Source organism: Oryctolagus cuniculus, chromosome 2 (assembly GCF_051225735.1).
Source record: "Oryctolagus cuniculus isolate XC-2025 breed Fujian yellow rabbit chromosome 2, ASM5122573v1, whole genome shotgun sequence".
Classification (NCBI taxonomy): domain Eukaryota; kingdom Metazoa; phylum Chordata; class Mammalia; order Lagomorpha; family Leporidae; genus Oryctolagus; species Oryctolagus cuniculus.
In genome coordinates, this window is record NC_142868.1 from 199,646,809 (window position 1) to 199,660,877 (window position 14,069).

The window sequence follows — 14,069 nt, forward strand, 5'->3', positions numbered from 1 at the left end:
GCACAGGAAAGTTATCTGCACCACCATGTCCACAGCAGGTCAGCTCAGCCACTTAATCTTTGACAAACACGCTAAAAATATTCCCTGGAGAAAGGACAATCTCTTCAGGAAACGGTGTTGGAGAAACTGGATCTCTGTACGCAGAAGTATGAAACAAGACTCCTACCATAACCCCAATACAAACACCAACTCACAGAGGATCAGGGATCTAAACCTAGAACTGAAACCATCAAATTACTAGAGGAAAACAGGGGAAACTCTGCAAGACATTGGCATAGGCAAAGAACTCTTGGGGAAAAAAAAAAAAAGCACAGACAATAATAGCAAAACTAGACAAATGAGAGTACATTAAGCTAAGAAGCTTCTGCACAGCAAAGGAAACACTCAACACAGTGAAAAGGCAACTGGTGGAATGGAAGAAAATACTTGCAAACTGTGCGTCTGATAAAGGATTAATACGCAGGATACATAGGGAGCTCAAGAAACCCAACAACAAAACAGACCATCCATTTGAGAAACAGGCTAAGGATAAGAGCAGGCACTTTTCAAAGGATGAAATGCAAGTGGCCAACAGACACTTGAAAAGATGGTCAGGATCACTGGTCATCAGGGAACTGCCAATCAAAATCACAGTAAGGTTTCACCTCACCGCAGTTAGAAAGACCATCATCCAGAAATCAGAAAACAATGCTGGTGAGGATGTGGAGAGAAAGGTGCCCCAACACACTGTTGGTAAGAATGCTAACGAGTACAACCATGACAGAAGACAGTGTGGAAATTCCTCAGAAATCTGAGAACAGATCTAACATATGACCAGCCCCCCACCACTCCTGAGAATTTACGTAAAGGAAACTGAATTGACATAGGAAAGTCATCTGTACCACCATGTTCAGAGCAGCTCAACTCACAGAAACTAAGATATGGAATCAACTCAGATGTCCATCAATTGATGAGTGGATAAAGAACTGTGGTATATATACACTATGGAATACTACACAGCAATAAAAAAGAACAAAATTTGATACAATTGGAGACTATTATGCTTAGGGAAATAAACCAGTCCAAAACAAATATCATGTTTTCTCTGGTTTGTGGCAACTAATATATAGAGTACAAAAAATGTAATATATATGTGTGAACTTGAAAAAAATGGTTAAAATGATCAATTTTATGTTACATAGAGCATCATTTTAGACTTGAATAATTTAAAATATTGCAATTTATTATATTACCAAAAATTATAAAGCACTTAATCACAAATATGAAAGACTGGCATATTCAGAACATTAACATGGAAAATTGCTGATCACCAAAGACACCCTACAGAAACTGAAAACACACGACACCAACCGGGAGGTAGTACTTTCCTACATGAAACTAACAACAATGATCTTCAGAGTACACAAAAAATGTTGTTAAATCAATGAGAAAAAAACAAATGCAATGGAAAACCGCACCAAAGGTGCAGTTGTTTCACAAGAGACCAAGCAGAGGGTGAATGAGCGTGTCAGAAGAGGCCTGCCACTCTCAGCACATCAAATCCACTCGGCAGCTAACCCAGCATGGAATACGCCGCCTGATGCCAAGTGCCGGGACAGGAAAAGCACGCTTTTTCCAGGAGCCTCTCATTCACTGCGAAGACGATGAGAACTGAACATTCACACTCTGCGAACCGCCGCGACACGTTCTTATCAACGCAATCCTCAATGAGCCCTTCTCCACGCTCAGACTCTCTTCCTCGTTACAATCAAGGAAACAAACAAACCACTGTCCTCACCTGCCAGGCGAGAGAGAGACACCTGGCAGAAGGTTTGAGACGACATCTGCATTATCAAGCCTTAGATAATTCAGACAAACGAGTCAGCACAACCACACAGGAAAGATGGTTAAAATTCAAAACCAAACATTGCACATTGCAGCCGGCTTTTAACGACGTCAGTGAACCCTACACAGCGAGAAGGCTTACTTACCTTGGAGAGCTGGCGGTTCGGCAGCCCGGTTTGGCGCTTGGTCAGGAAGGGTGTGGTGGAGCAGGGACAGAGGACAGGTTGTTTGGCCAGCCAGGAAGCAGAGGGTGCGGCTGGGCCCAAGCTTAGGCTTTTATCACAATCAATTCGCTCCCCACCCCAACCCCAAACGCTCCATTGACACAAGACTTTGGGGCTCAGATCCTGAGACTGATGGCAGCAAATATTCAGACTTGAGGGAACGTCTGCTCCTAGCACGATAGGAGTTAGTAAAATAACACGTGCTGAGGGACACACATGCCTGGGGAGCTCAGGGCAAGGTGAGGCCTCCGAACAGCCAGACGAGGAGGCACATTCGCACCCAGGCGGCAAAGCCGACAACGCCGCAGGAGAGAGGCCCACGGACGTGGCCTCACTATGTTTCGTAGCCGATGCACACGGAGCTGCCTCTGGATGGAGTCCTTCTCTAAACACGGTGCAGCCCTGTGGCTTCATCCTGCTCAGATCAAAACAGCAGGTGTCTGTGTTACAGGTGGGTAAACCCAACAAATCCCAGAGACAATGTAGAAACAGAGCATTGAATTTTTTACTTCGTACCGTAGTATAATGACGCGGCCTACTGCATGTATCTATTTTTAAAGGTAATCATTCATTGTTTAATTACTTAACTAAGTAGTTAGTAAACTCTCAGAACGCAAAGACAGAGCCTTCCCCCAACCACATCCTAAAATTTATCCTCTGGGATCCTGGAAGTTCCTTGATTACCTATTAAAAAATAATAAAAAGTTCCTTCATCCATTGGGTCCCCTGGGGCCGCTTCCAGGACCCCCCTCAGGCACCAAACCCCCAGATGCTCACATCCCTGACATCAAATGGAGCAGCAGTGACCTACAACCCACACACGTTACCCCAGTTCTTTAAACCGCCTGGGTTGCTTACGACACCTCACATCACACACACGCCGGGTATGTATCTGCTAGGCTGCATCTATTCACGGATCCACGACACAAAAGCCCCACAGGGTTTAGTGCAGATGCTGGATCTGCCGTGTGCTGAGTCTGCAAAGGGGGAGCCCGCAGGCACTGGGGCTGCACCGTGAAATGCCTCTGCCAGGCAAGTCTCTTCAGCGACCCCGACACCGCCCTCCACATCACTTCCTCACGCAGCAGATGAAGTTTGTCACAACAGCTTCTTCATTCAGATCTCTCAAAACCTCCACCTGCCTCTGACCTGCCTTCTGGCGAATACATGTGATACCAATTTCACGTTCAGCTGCACCTGCTCGCCTGGACTTAGGCAGCATCCTGCAACACCGTGTGGTCACACTGTGTGGCCCACATCTTTAAGGATCCATCTGAGAGTCCCCGGCGCCTCCCGCTGCCCACAACCACCTCATCTACATTACATATCCGGCAGAAATGAGACGCAGCGGTTGGGCAGCCAGGTTTGTTCACGTGCCCTAATAACTGGCTCCAGCATTCTGAGCAGGCGTCTCCGTCTGAGTTTTCTCAGCTGCACCTCGCAGGGGTGTGGCGTGAGTGACAACAGGACACACATTTGGAAGCCCATTTACGAGCTTCAAAAGGCTACACCCTTGGGAGCAGTAAGCAGCCACCGAGCTATTGCTTGCTCCCTGGACAGTGACCAAACTTGCATGGCTCCAGGAATCTGAGACTCAAACGACCCCTCCCAGGCTGGCCTTTCTCGCTGTGCCCTGACGGGAGACATCCCTTACCAGAACCCCCAAATTCCTCCAGCCTCTGTCATCATCAGGATATCCTCTATTCAGAGTGCAAATCCCGCAGGCCCTCTCAACGCCTGGCCCTCCGAGTGGGCGAGAGCGAGAGAGAGAGAGAGAGAGAGAGTCAGTCTTCTATCTCCTGGTTCACTCCCCCCAATGGCCACAACAGCCTACAGTTCAGCTGGGCTAAAACCAAGAGCCCAGCACTCCATCTGGGTCACCCACGTGACTGGTAGGGACTTGAGCCATCACCTGCCACCTTCCCAGGGAAGCAGAGTCGCTGGGACTCGAGCCAGCACTCCGGTATGGGATGTGGGTGTCCAGGCAGAGGCTGAACCCACTGTTGCACAACACCAGCCCCTCCTGGAATCGTGTTTGCTGGTCCCAGCCTTCAGCACGGTGCCACAGGCATACTCCCACTCGCCTCCTGCCCCTGCCCGCGGGACCCCAGATGGGCAGCAGGTGCTCAGTGCATCTGCTCTTATCTCTCAGTGCCTCCCTAACATTTCCCTGACCCGTTTCTGAGCACATCTTCATGAAAACATGCCCGACCCTCACTCAGGACACCGTAACTCCCACTGCCACGACCAAATGCAGGCCCCACGAGACGAGCCATTCCCAGATCAGCTGCCAGGAAGGGCAGGGCTGGCTTCTGGCGTCCACCTCTCTCACCAACCTACAGAGCCCCACCCGCCTGCTGGGCGACCTGAAACACAGGTCCACCTTTCCGTTCCACGAGCTGATGGCCGACACCAGGGACGGCCGCATCTCCTATCCGAGGGCCTGCGTTCCCGCCCAGCTCAACTGATTCCAGCTCCCTGCTGACGCATTCCCTAGAGGCAGCAGTGGAGGTTCAAGAGCTGTGTCCCTCCCACCCACGCGGGAGACCTGGACGGAGTTTCTGAGTTCTTGGCTCTTGGCTTCGTTCTAGCTCAGTCCAAGCTAATAAAGTCATGGGGGGGGGGGGGGGGGGATGCAGCTAAAGACAGAAGATCTCTCTCTGTCTCCAACTGTGTCTCTGTCTCCCTTCCATTCTCTCTCTGTAAATCACAGTGAAAATAAAGAAAATGCTCTTTAAAATCTAACTTCTGGCATCTGGAAATACTGTTTTTTAAAAAATAAATCAGTAACAGTGGAAAATGATTCAATTTTCATTATAATGCTTATTTTTTTTTATTATTATTTTTTTGACAGGCAGAGTGGACAGTGAGAGAGAGAGAGACAGAGAGAAAGGTCTTCCTTTGCCGTTGGTTCACCCTCCAGTGGCCACCGCGGCCGGCGCACCGCGCTGATCCGATGGCAGGAGCCAGGAGCCAGGTGCTTTTCCTGGTCTCCCATGGGGTGCAGGGCCCAAGCACTTGGGCCATCCTCCACTGCACTCCCTGGCCACAGCAGAGGGCTGGCCTGGAAGAGGGGCAACCGGGACAGAATCCGGTGCCCCGACCGGGACTAGAACCCGGTGTGCCAGCGCCGCTAGGCGGAGGATTAGCCTAGTGAGCCGCAGCGCCGACCTATAATGCTTATTTTTTAAACATGCAGACTTATTTTGCTCTAAAACTTTATAACATTCTTTCATCATTCTGTAACCGTGTGAGAATTAGCATTCTTACTCTCCTGGTGTAATTTTAAATCCATGCAATGTTATCTATGATTCTTAGTCTATATTTTATTACTGGAAGTATTTTATTAATTTTAAAAGAACTCATTACTTTAAGATTCCAAGTATTCCTTTTTAAAGATTTAGTTTATTTATTTGAAAAGCAGAGTTACAGAGAGGGAGAGAGAGAGAGATCTTCCACCTGCTGGTCCACTCCCCAAATGGCTGCAATGGCTGGGGCTGAGCCAGGACGAAGTCAGGAGCCTGGAACTCCCTAGGGGTCTCCCATGTGGGCAGCCGGAGCCTGAGCACTTGGGGCATCTTCCCCTGCTTTCCCAGGCTCATTACAAGGGAGTTGGATCCGAAGTGGAGAGGCCAGGACTTGAACTGGTGCCCAGGTGGGATGCCGGCATCTTAGGGGACATCTCAACCCTCAGGGACAAAACACTTGCCCCAGATTCTAAGTATTAAAAAGCACTATTGGCCGGCGCCGCGGCACAATAGGCTAACCCTCCGCCTGCGGCGCCGGCACACTGGGTTCCAGTCCCGGTCGGGGCACCGGATTCTGTCCCGGTTGCCCCTCTTCCAGGCCCGCTCTCTGCTGTGGCCCGGGAGTGCAGTGGAGGATGGCCCAAGTGCTTGGGCCCTGCACCCCATGGGAGACCAGGAGAAGCACCTGGCTCCTGCCTTCGGATCAGCGCGGTGCGCCAGCCGCAGTGCACCAGCCACGGCGGCCATTGGAGAGTGAACCATCGGCAAAGGAAGACCTTTCTCTCTGTCTCTCTCTCTGTGCACTCTGTCCGTAAAGAAAAAAAAAAAGTACTATGATTGGAGTCAGAGGTTGGCCTAGCAGTTAAGACTGTGGTTGGGATTCCCACAACACACACCTGAGTGCCTGAGTTCCAGTCCCACTCAGCTCCAGGCTGCAGCTTCCTGCGGCTCCCAGACGCTCAGAGGTACTGGTGACAGTTTAAGTTGTGGGGCTTCAACCTGTAGCCAGGGGCCACTGCAGATATTTGGGGTGTGAACCAAAGGATGGAAGTCCTCTCACTCTCTCTCTCTGCCTCGCTCACTCTCAATAAACACTACTATGGCTGTAATTACTACATAATTGAGAAAAATAGCATAAACATGATAATGTTGATGTATATTATTCTTATGTATGTCTAAAAAATAGATTTCTATTTAAAAAAAGAAGGCTTAGGGGCCAGCATTGTAGCATAATAGGCTAAGATTCTGCCTGCGGAACAGGCGTCCCATATGGGCACCTGTTCAAGTCCCAGCAGCTCCTCTTCCAATCCTGCTCCCTGCTGATGGCCTGGGAAAGCAGTGGAAGATGGTCCAAGTGCTTGGGCCCCAGCACCCACGAGGGAGATCCAGAAGAAGCTCCTGGCTCCTGACTTCGGAACGGTCCAGCTCTGGCCACTGCGGCCATTTGGGGAGTGAACCAGACATGGAAGACCTCTGTCTCTCCCTCTGTCTGTAACTCTGAATCTCAAAAAATCAAAACATCTTTAAAAAAAAAAAAAAAGATTTGTAGTTTTCTCATGAATTTTCTGTAACCATAGGTATTACTTACAATAAGATCCAAAGCAAGATCAATTTTGTGTTTTTAACTTTTACATCTATAATGGCTTTACTCCTTTGTTCACATATATACACAGATAATTTATTATAAAAATGAAACTCAATTTTACCAACTTTTTCCGCACATATGGCAAAAATCACATAATAAAAGTAATAGAATGGAGATGAATTTCCGTGGCCAGCTAACAACTGAATCAGCAGATCTCCCCACAAATGAACAGCTTTGGAAACCACCAGAATTGCACAGGAATTTAATACCAAGACATCCGTCATTCAGGGCTGGGTTTCTGGGAAGTTCATCCTAACACCATTCCAAAGTTTGGCAAAGAGACCAGTGCTGTGGCATACACAATAGGCTAAGCCTTTGCCTGCGGCACCAGCATCCCATATGGTTTTCAGTTCATGTCCCAGCTGCTCCTCTTCTGATCCAGCTCTCTGCTTCTGGCCTGGGAAAGCAGAAGATGGCCCAAGTGCTTGGGCCCCTGCACCCACATGGGAGACCCTGAAGAAGCTCTTGGCTCCTGGCTTCAGATTGGCCCAGGTCCAGCCATTGTAGCTTTCTGGGGAGTGAACCAGTGGATAGAAGACCTTTTTGCCTCTCCCTCTCTCTGTCTGTAACTGCCTCTCAAATAAATCACTTTAAAACAAAAATCTTTAAAAAAAGAAAAAAAACTTGGCAAATAATTTCACTGTACCCAAATCTTTTTCTCTTAGAGGTAACTTGTTCAAGCAAAAATACTCCAGTGTTTGAAAAAAGAGAGTATTAACATGTGTTGTTATTAAAACACATGACCCCAATTGCAAGTCTGTCAATATTATAGACATATTTAAGTCATTCCAATAACCTGAGCAGAAAAGGAGATTTTCATTGTCAAATCAATCAGCCAATCAGACTTAAGTGAGGTGCTTAACCTCACTTTAAATCCCGTTTAAATTCTCAACAATGTTTATATTTAGTATAAATATATTTACATGCATTATGACATATTACATACATTTATATTCTGTCTCTATATAGGAGTACTATTAAAAACTCTGAGAAGTCACAGAATACAACTCATAGAGTAGATCAGCACAATCACTAAAGTCAAGGTTAAAATGAAATGGAGGTCACTGAACTGGATCTGAATTCTGCCGATGGAGAGGTCTTCTCATAGATATTGCAGAACAATGTGGGACATGGCCACATTAGGAGTTATTCACAAACTGTACACATGAGAGAAGGCACGGCATTCTTTGGCCAATGTGTGTGTGTGTGTACCTGTGCAACCCTGTGTTAGCATTCAGAAAAAAATGCATTGATTTTTGGTAGGTGGCGTGGGCCCAGTTTCCCGTCCGGGCCTCTCCACTGCTCGCAAGCTCATCTGTGTGCACAACACCCACGCAGCACTTCTGCTGGCCCCCTCTCCCTGGCCTCCTGGCTCTCTGCACCCACAGGGTAGATTCACATTCCTCGGGCAGCCCACAGTCAGGCCCAGCCCAGCTGGCCCCAGCACTGCTGTCCGAGGTGTCCCCCTGCCCCCCGGCAGCCATGCTGGATTGTCTTAGCTTCGCCCTGGCCTGTGCTCACCTTCTGCAGCCTGGAGCCTACGCCGCTGCTTGTTAACATTACTGGACCAGAAACGTACTCTGAGCATTTATCCTGAGAGCACCCGTGACCTTGTACAAACACATGCTCCCCTGGGAAGAAATCAACGCCATCCCAGGAACACGCCAGGAGGACTATGGGAGACTCACCTGTGATGGACTGGCCACCACCCCACATACATGACGTCACAGGACATATATGAAAGTAGCCCGGAGTGCGGCAAGCACAGAAAACCGTAACTGATCCAAACGTGGAGAGCGCGGCTGCTGTGGCTTCTCTGAACAAGGGCAGCAGCCGCTGCAGCCCTGCAGGGCACCGCCAACCGCACTCAGTTCTGAAAACATCACGCGTTTCTCCCCATCTGCAGCCCTGAAGCTACCGGGGATGGGAGCTGGGGGCCGACAGCTGCGTGTCCAGCTCACCCTTGACAATGACCTTTGCCCTAGAGGCCCAGGCGCCCAAAGCCTGGGCTCAGAGACAGCAGCTGCAGCCCTCCCAACACTGCTATTCCCAGAGCTGAAGGACAGCCAAGGACGAGTCCAAGTTTCTTAGCCAGAGATTTAAAAAAAAAAATGATATTCTGCACTTGGGGGAAAAAAGAAAACAGAGCACAACACTGTCTTTCAGATTTAGCAACTCCAATCACAGATGTGCGAATGGGGGGGCGGTTTCCAGTCCAGGGACACCGTTTCCCTTTATAAATCCTAAACCCCTAAAAATAGCTGTGCCTGGGCTGGAATGTCTTTCTCTGGCATTTCGTCCCCTTTGACACGAATCCTTTGTGAATAGGAAGCCGTGTCACCGTTCTTGGAATGTGCTGGAGACCAGATTCCCAAACAGCACGGCCTGTGCACAGACGCGGGAAAGAATGCAGAGTTCCAGGCGGGCTTGCAGGGCATTATCCCACGTGCTTCAAGGTGTCCCTGTGTGCCTGCGGGGCCCCCGGCCTCTCTGCACCCGGCCGTGCATTGCGGGGACAGACGCAATGCGGGGACAGACGCAGGGTCCTACAAGGGTAAAGTCAAGTTTGAAAACAACAGGTACATCAAGTTTATAATGTACATGTGGGCCATGGACTACAAGAGGAAGAAGAGCAGGCGCGAATGTCAACCTTCCTCCTCGCCGCCATGTTCCTGAGCAGTGACTCAGCACAGAAATGCATGAGTTCCAGGTCTTACCCTAGGGGCACAGCAGGCATGTGGTGGACAGTGCTGGCCAATGAAAGGGCGAGGCAGCTGGACATGGAGCTGGAGTAGGGGAGAGCAACGCTGGAGCCCTGGGTTCCTGCAGATGCCCGAATTCCCAGCTGCACGTGTCAGCTACAGGGCAGCCCCCCGGCAGGTCCTCCAGGGCCCTGAGCTTCAAGTATCTGACCGCCCAACCCAATCGTCTTCTCTCCTCCCTGCACCACCTCCAGCCCCTCTGCAATGGGCCTTGTTTCTCTCTGGCATGCACCACCAGCTTGGGCCCCTCTCTCTCTCTGTCACTCTCTGATTGGCCAAGGGCTCGCTCCATTCTGCTGACGACGCAAGTCCCAGCTGATAAGCCTGGGGAAACAGCAGAACCCAAGTGATGTCTTTCACATGGGGCTCCAAGCTTCACGGGCCATTCCTGTGGCCCAGCAACCCCTGCACAAGCCCCTCTCTGGAGGGCTCCCCGCCCCCAAGTCCTGCAGACACAATGGTTCCTCTCCACAGCGCCATAGCTGGTCACCAGCATCCTATGTCACTGGGAAATGATATATACTTGTCCACAACCTGTCCCCCTTCCTCCCCTGCCTGCTGCCCTCCTATCAAAACCCAAACTGCCCTCCCCAAAGCCACGTGGCCCCCATGGCACAGCCCAGGCGTCAGCCTCACACCGCTTCCTGAGACGACTTCCTGCCACCTCCTGCCTCCCCCCCCCAATATGGCCGTTCCCTCTCTGTCTGCTCTGCTGGCAGCCTCTTCCCCGGCCCAGGATCAGCCTGTGAACCCTTCTCTTACAGAGGTCTCAGCTGACCGCCTTCCACCCGACGCCAACCACAGGCCAAGACGCCCACCGCGTCCTGTACATTTTTCGATGCGGACATAGCTCCAGCTCCACACCTCCTCCTGGGCACCTCACACTCTTCCCAGGTTCAACCTTGGCGTCTCCGCCTGCACCCAGTGGGGCGACCACTCTGCAGTCACTCACACCAGAGTCCTGGCACCCCATGGACTTTCTCCTTTTCTCACCCCGCTCCCACAAGCTCTCACGCAGAGGACCCGAAGGGCACCCTCTCCAAACTCCATGCAAGTGTGGCCACTTCTCACCGGCTGCACTGCCACAGAGGGTCACGCATCACTGCCCGAATCACCCCGGTGGACGTGTCCAGCGGTCTCTGAGATGGGATCCTGGACTCTGCTCTAGCCCTGCCCCCACCACACAGCCTATTCACAGCACATGAGCCTATGAAAACGGAAGGCAGATCCAGTCCCTCCTCTGTTGAAAACCCCGAGGACCGCCCCAACAGCGGCAATGCCAGACAAGCCAGCTCCCTGCACCCCACACACTCCTGCCTCCATGGCACCCACCATGCTCAGCCCAGGGCCTCTGCACCTCCCCTGCCTCTGTGCTCTTGCCCACAGGCTAAGTGGCTGCTTCCTGGAACTCCTAAGTCCACGTTCAAATGCGACTGCTTACAGACGCCCGTCTGACCACTCAGCACCTGCCCCGCCCCCGCCCCAGGCAAGCCTGATCTCCCTTCTCTTTCCTCCACGGCACCGGTGCCTTCTCACAGAACAGCATTTACTTCTCATGCGGCGGCACTGGTCGCTGCACCTGCCCTCTCACACCAACCCACCCCTGCTGGCGTCCCCCGAGACAGAGGCGAGGCCCCCTGTGGGCAGGCACCTGTGCCACTGGGCTTCCCACGAGTCCCGAGCTGGAAAAGTGCCCGGCACAACACGGGAGCCCAGGCAACAGGTGTTCAGTGAGCAAGGCACGAGCCTCATCATAGCTCAGTGTGACCTCCCACTCGTGTTTCCTGTCTCTAACACAAGACCAGCAAAGCCATAAATGAAGAACCGTAGAGATCTTTGTAAATCACCAGTCACTGCAACCGTTTACTATGAGGTCCTGAGGACATCCTCAAAACTCACCCCGGCGCTGGAGCTGGGCTACAAAGGGTTAAGCAAGCCACTGGCTGCCATGACGGCATTCCACACTGAGCGCCAGCCCCACCTGCTCTGCCTCTGCCCCAGCTCCCTGCTAACACATCTGGGAAGGCAGGGGATGAGGGTCCAAGTTCTCGGCTCTGACACCCAGGCCAGGAGACCAGGACGGAGCTCCTGGGTCCCGACTTGCACCTGGTCCAACTCTGGATGTTGTGGCCATTTGGGGAGTGCACCAAAGGATGTGTGACGAGGTGTGTGACGAGGGTTAGGAACCACAGGACAATCCATCTGGGCACACCTGTGTGTTTTCTCCACAATGGCCTGAAATTCCACTGAGAAACAACAGTGGAAGGTTTCCAAGCCTTCGTTTTCCAAATTCAAGGTTACCTCAGGAAAGTCCAGAGGGGAGCAGAGGAACTGTCTTCGGGCCAAGCCCTGCGTCATTCAGCCGGCTCGTCCCAGTGTCAGGCGGCCATGGGGACAGGTGGGAAACCAGCCCTGGCGCCAGGGATCCCTCCAGTCCAGGCGGGAATGTATCACACTCTGCGAGGGACCAGGCACCTAGGAAGCGAGAGAAAGCACCAGCGGTCAGGGAAAGGCGCGGGCAGGAGTGTGAAGCCAAGCGCACCAGGAATCGTCCCAGCACCCGCCTCTCAGACTCCAGCCCAAAGCGGAGGCTGGTGACACTATGAGCGCAAGTCTTATCAGATTCAGCGTTTGCCAAGCAAAATACACACTCGCTGGAGAGGGAACTGAGGTTTCTCAGGTTAAAGAAAGTAAACTCCACCAAGAGGTTAGGTAACTCCATCAACACACACAATCCAGGTCACACACGGCCCCAGGTCACAGTCGGGTCCAGCCTGGCCCCAGGGGACTCAGGTCCACAGGAGAACCTGACCCCTGAGCAAGCACACGCACTTCCCACACACACAAGTCACACACACACATACATACACACCATGCCATACACACATCTCACACACACACCACACATACACATACATACACACAGATCTCACACATACACATACATACACACCATGCCATACACACATCTCACATACATACACACATACACACACACACAAGTCACACATACACATATATACACACCATGCCATACACACATCTCACACACATACATACATACACACACCAAACACATACACATACATACACACAGATCTCACACATACACATATATACACACCATGCCATACACACATCTCACATACATACACACATACATACACACACATCTCACACATACACATATATACACACCATGCCATACACACATCTCACACACACACCACACATACACATACACACACCAAACACATACACATACATACACACAGATCTCACATACATACACACACAAGTCACACATACACATACATACACACCATGCCATACACACATCTCACACACACACCACACACATACATACACACACATCTCACACATACACATACATACACACCATCCCATACACACATCTCACATACATACACACATATATCTCACACACACATCTCACACATACACATACACACACACCATACCATACACACATCTCACACACACACCACACACATACACATACATGCCACACCACACACCTCACATCACATAAACCCACACACATCACACACACACACTCACATATACACACATACACATCACACATATCACACACATACACACACCTCATATATATACATACACACATTTCATACACACATACACAAATACCTACACCATACCATACACACACACTCACATACATACATAGCACACATATATATATCACACACATCTCACACACCACAAACATGACATACACATGCATACATATAAATATATGCACATGACACAATCACATACATCACACACATACATACATACCACAGACACCACACCCCACATATACACCATGCACACCACACACACACCGCATATACACACACCATGTACCACATACACTTATACACACATATATACACCACACGCACACATATACATACCACACATAAACATGCTCACATGTATATGCACACTACACATACACACAAACCATGCACACCTCACATGCCACACACCAACCACACCTACACACAGATACATGCATATATATCACACACATTGGACATACCACATACATACATATCCCACACATGCTTATACACCATGTGCGTGCCACACGCCAATACATACATGCCACATATACACATATACATACATAGCACACATCCATACCACACAAACATACACATGCCAGACATACACACACCATACACATGTGCACCATACCACATACACATACACACCACAATCGTCACATACACATATCACACACATGCACATCACACCATACATACACACCACACACGCTGGACATACATACTCCACACACACCCCCACATACCACACACACACACCATGCACA

The 14,069-nt window shown here is 50.4% G+C and overlaps 1 protein-coding gene across 4 annotated transcripts in view; it reads right to left on the reverse strand.

Moving 5' to 3' along the window:
* RNF144A (ring finger protein 144A) overlaps nucleotides 1-14,069 on the reverse strand; it is a 113,206-nt gene that overhangs the window by 77,409 nt on the left and 21,728 nt on the right. For 2 of the 4 annotated variants that reach the window (XM_070069755.2, XM_051833292.3), the window contains exon 2: nucleotides 12,005-12,178. The exons of 1 other annotated variant lie outside the window; for it this stretch is intronic. Coding sequence is in view for 1 of the 3 variants with exons in the window: in XM_070069754.2 (XP_069925855.2) it covers nucleotides 8,630-8,657 (28 nt within the window). In the remaining 2 variants the exon portion in view is untranslated. Of the gene's footprint in view, nucleotides 1-8,629; nucleotides 8,995-12,004; nucleotides 12,179-14,069 lie in introns of those variants that run through there. One more of the 4 variants, XM_070069754.2, reaches the window with a different exon arrangement.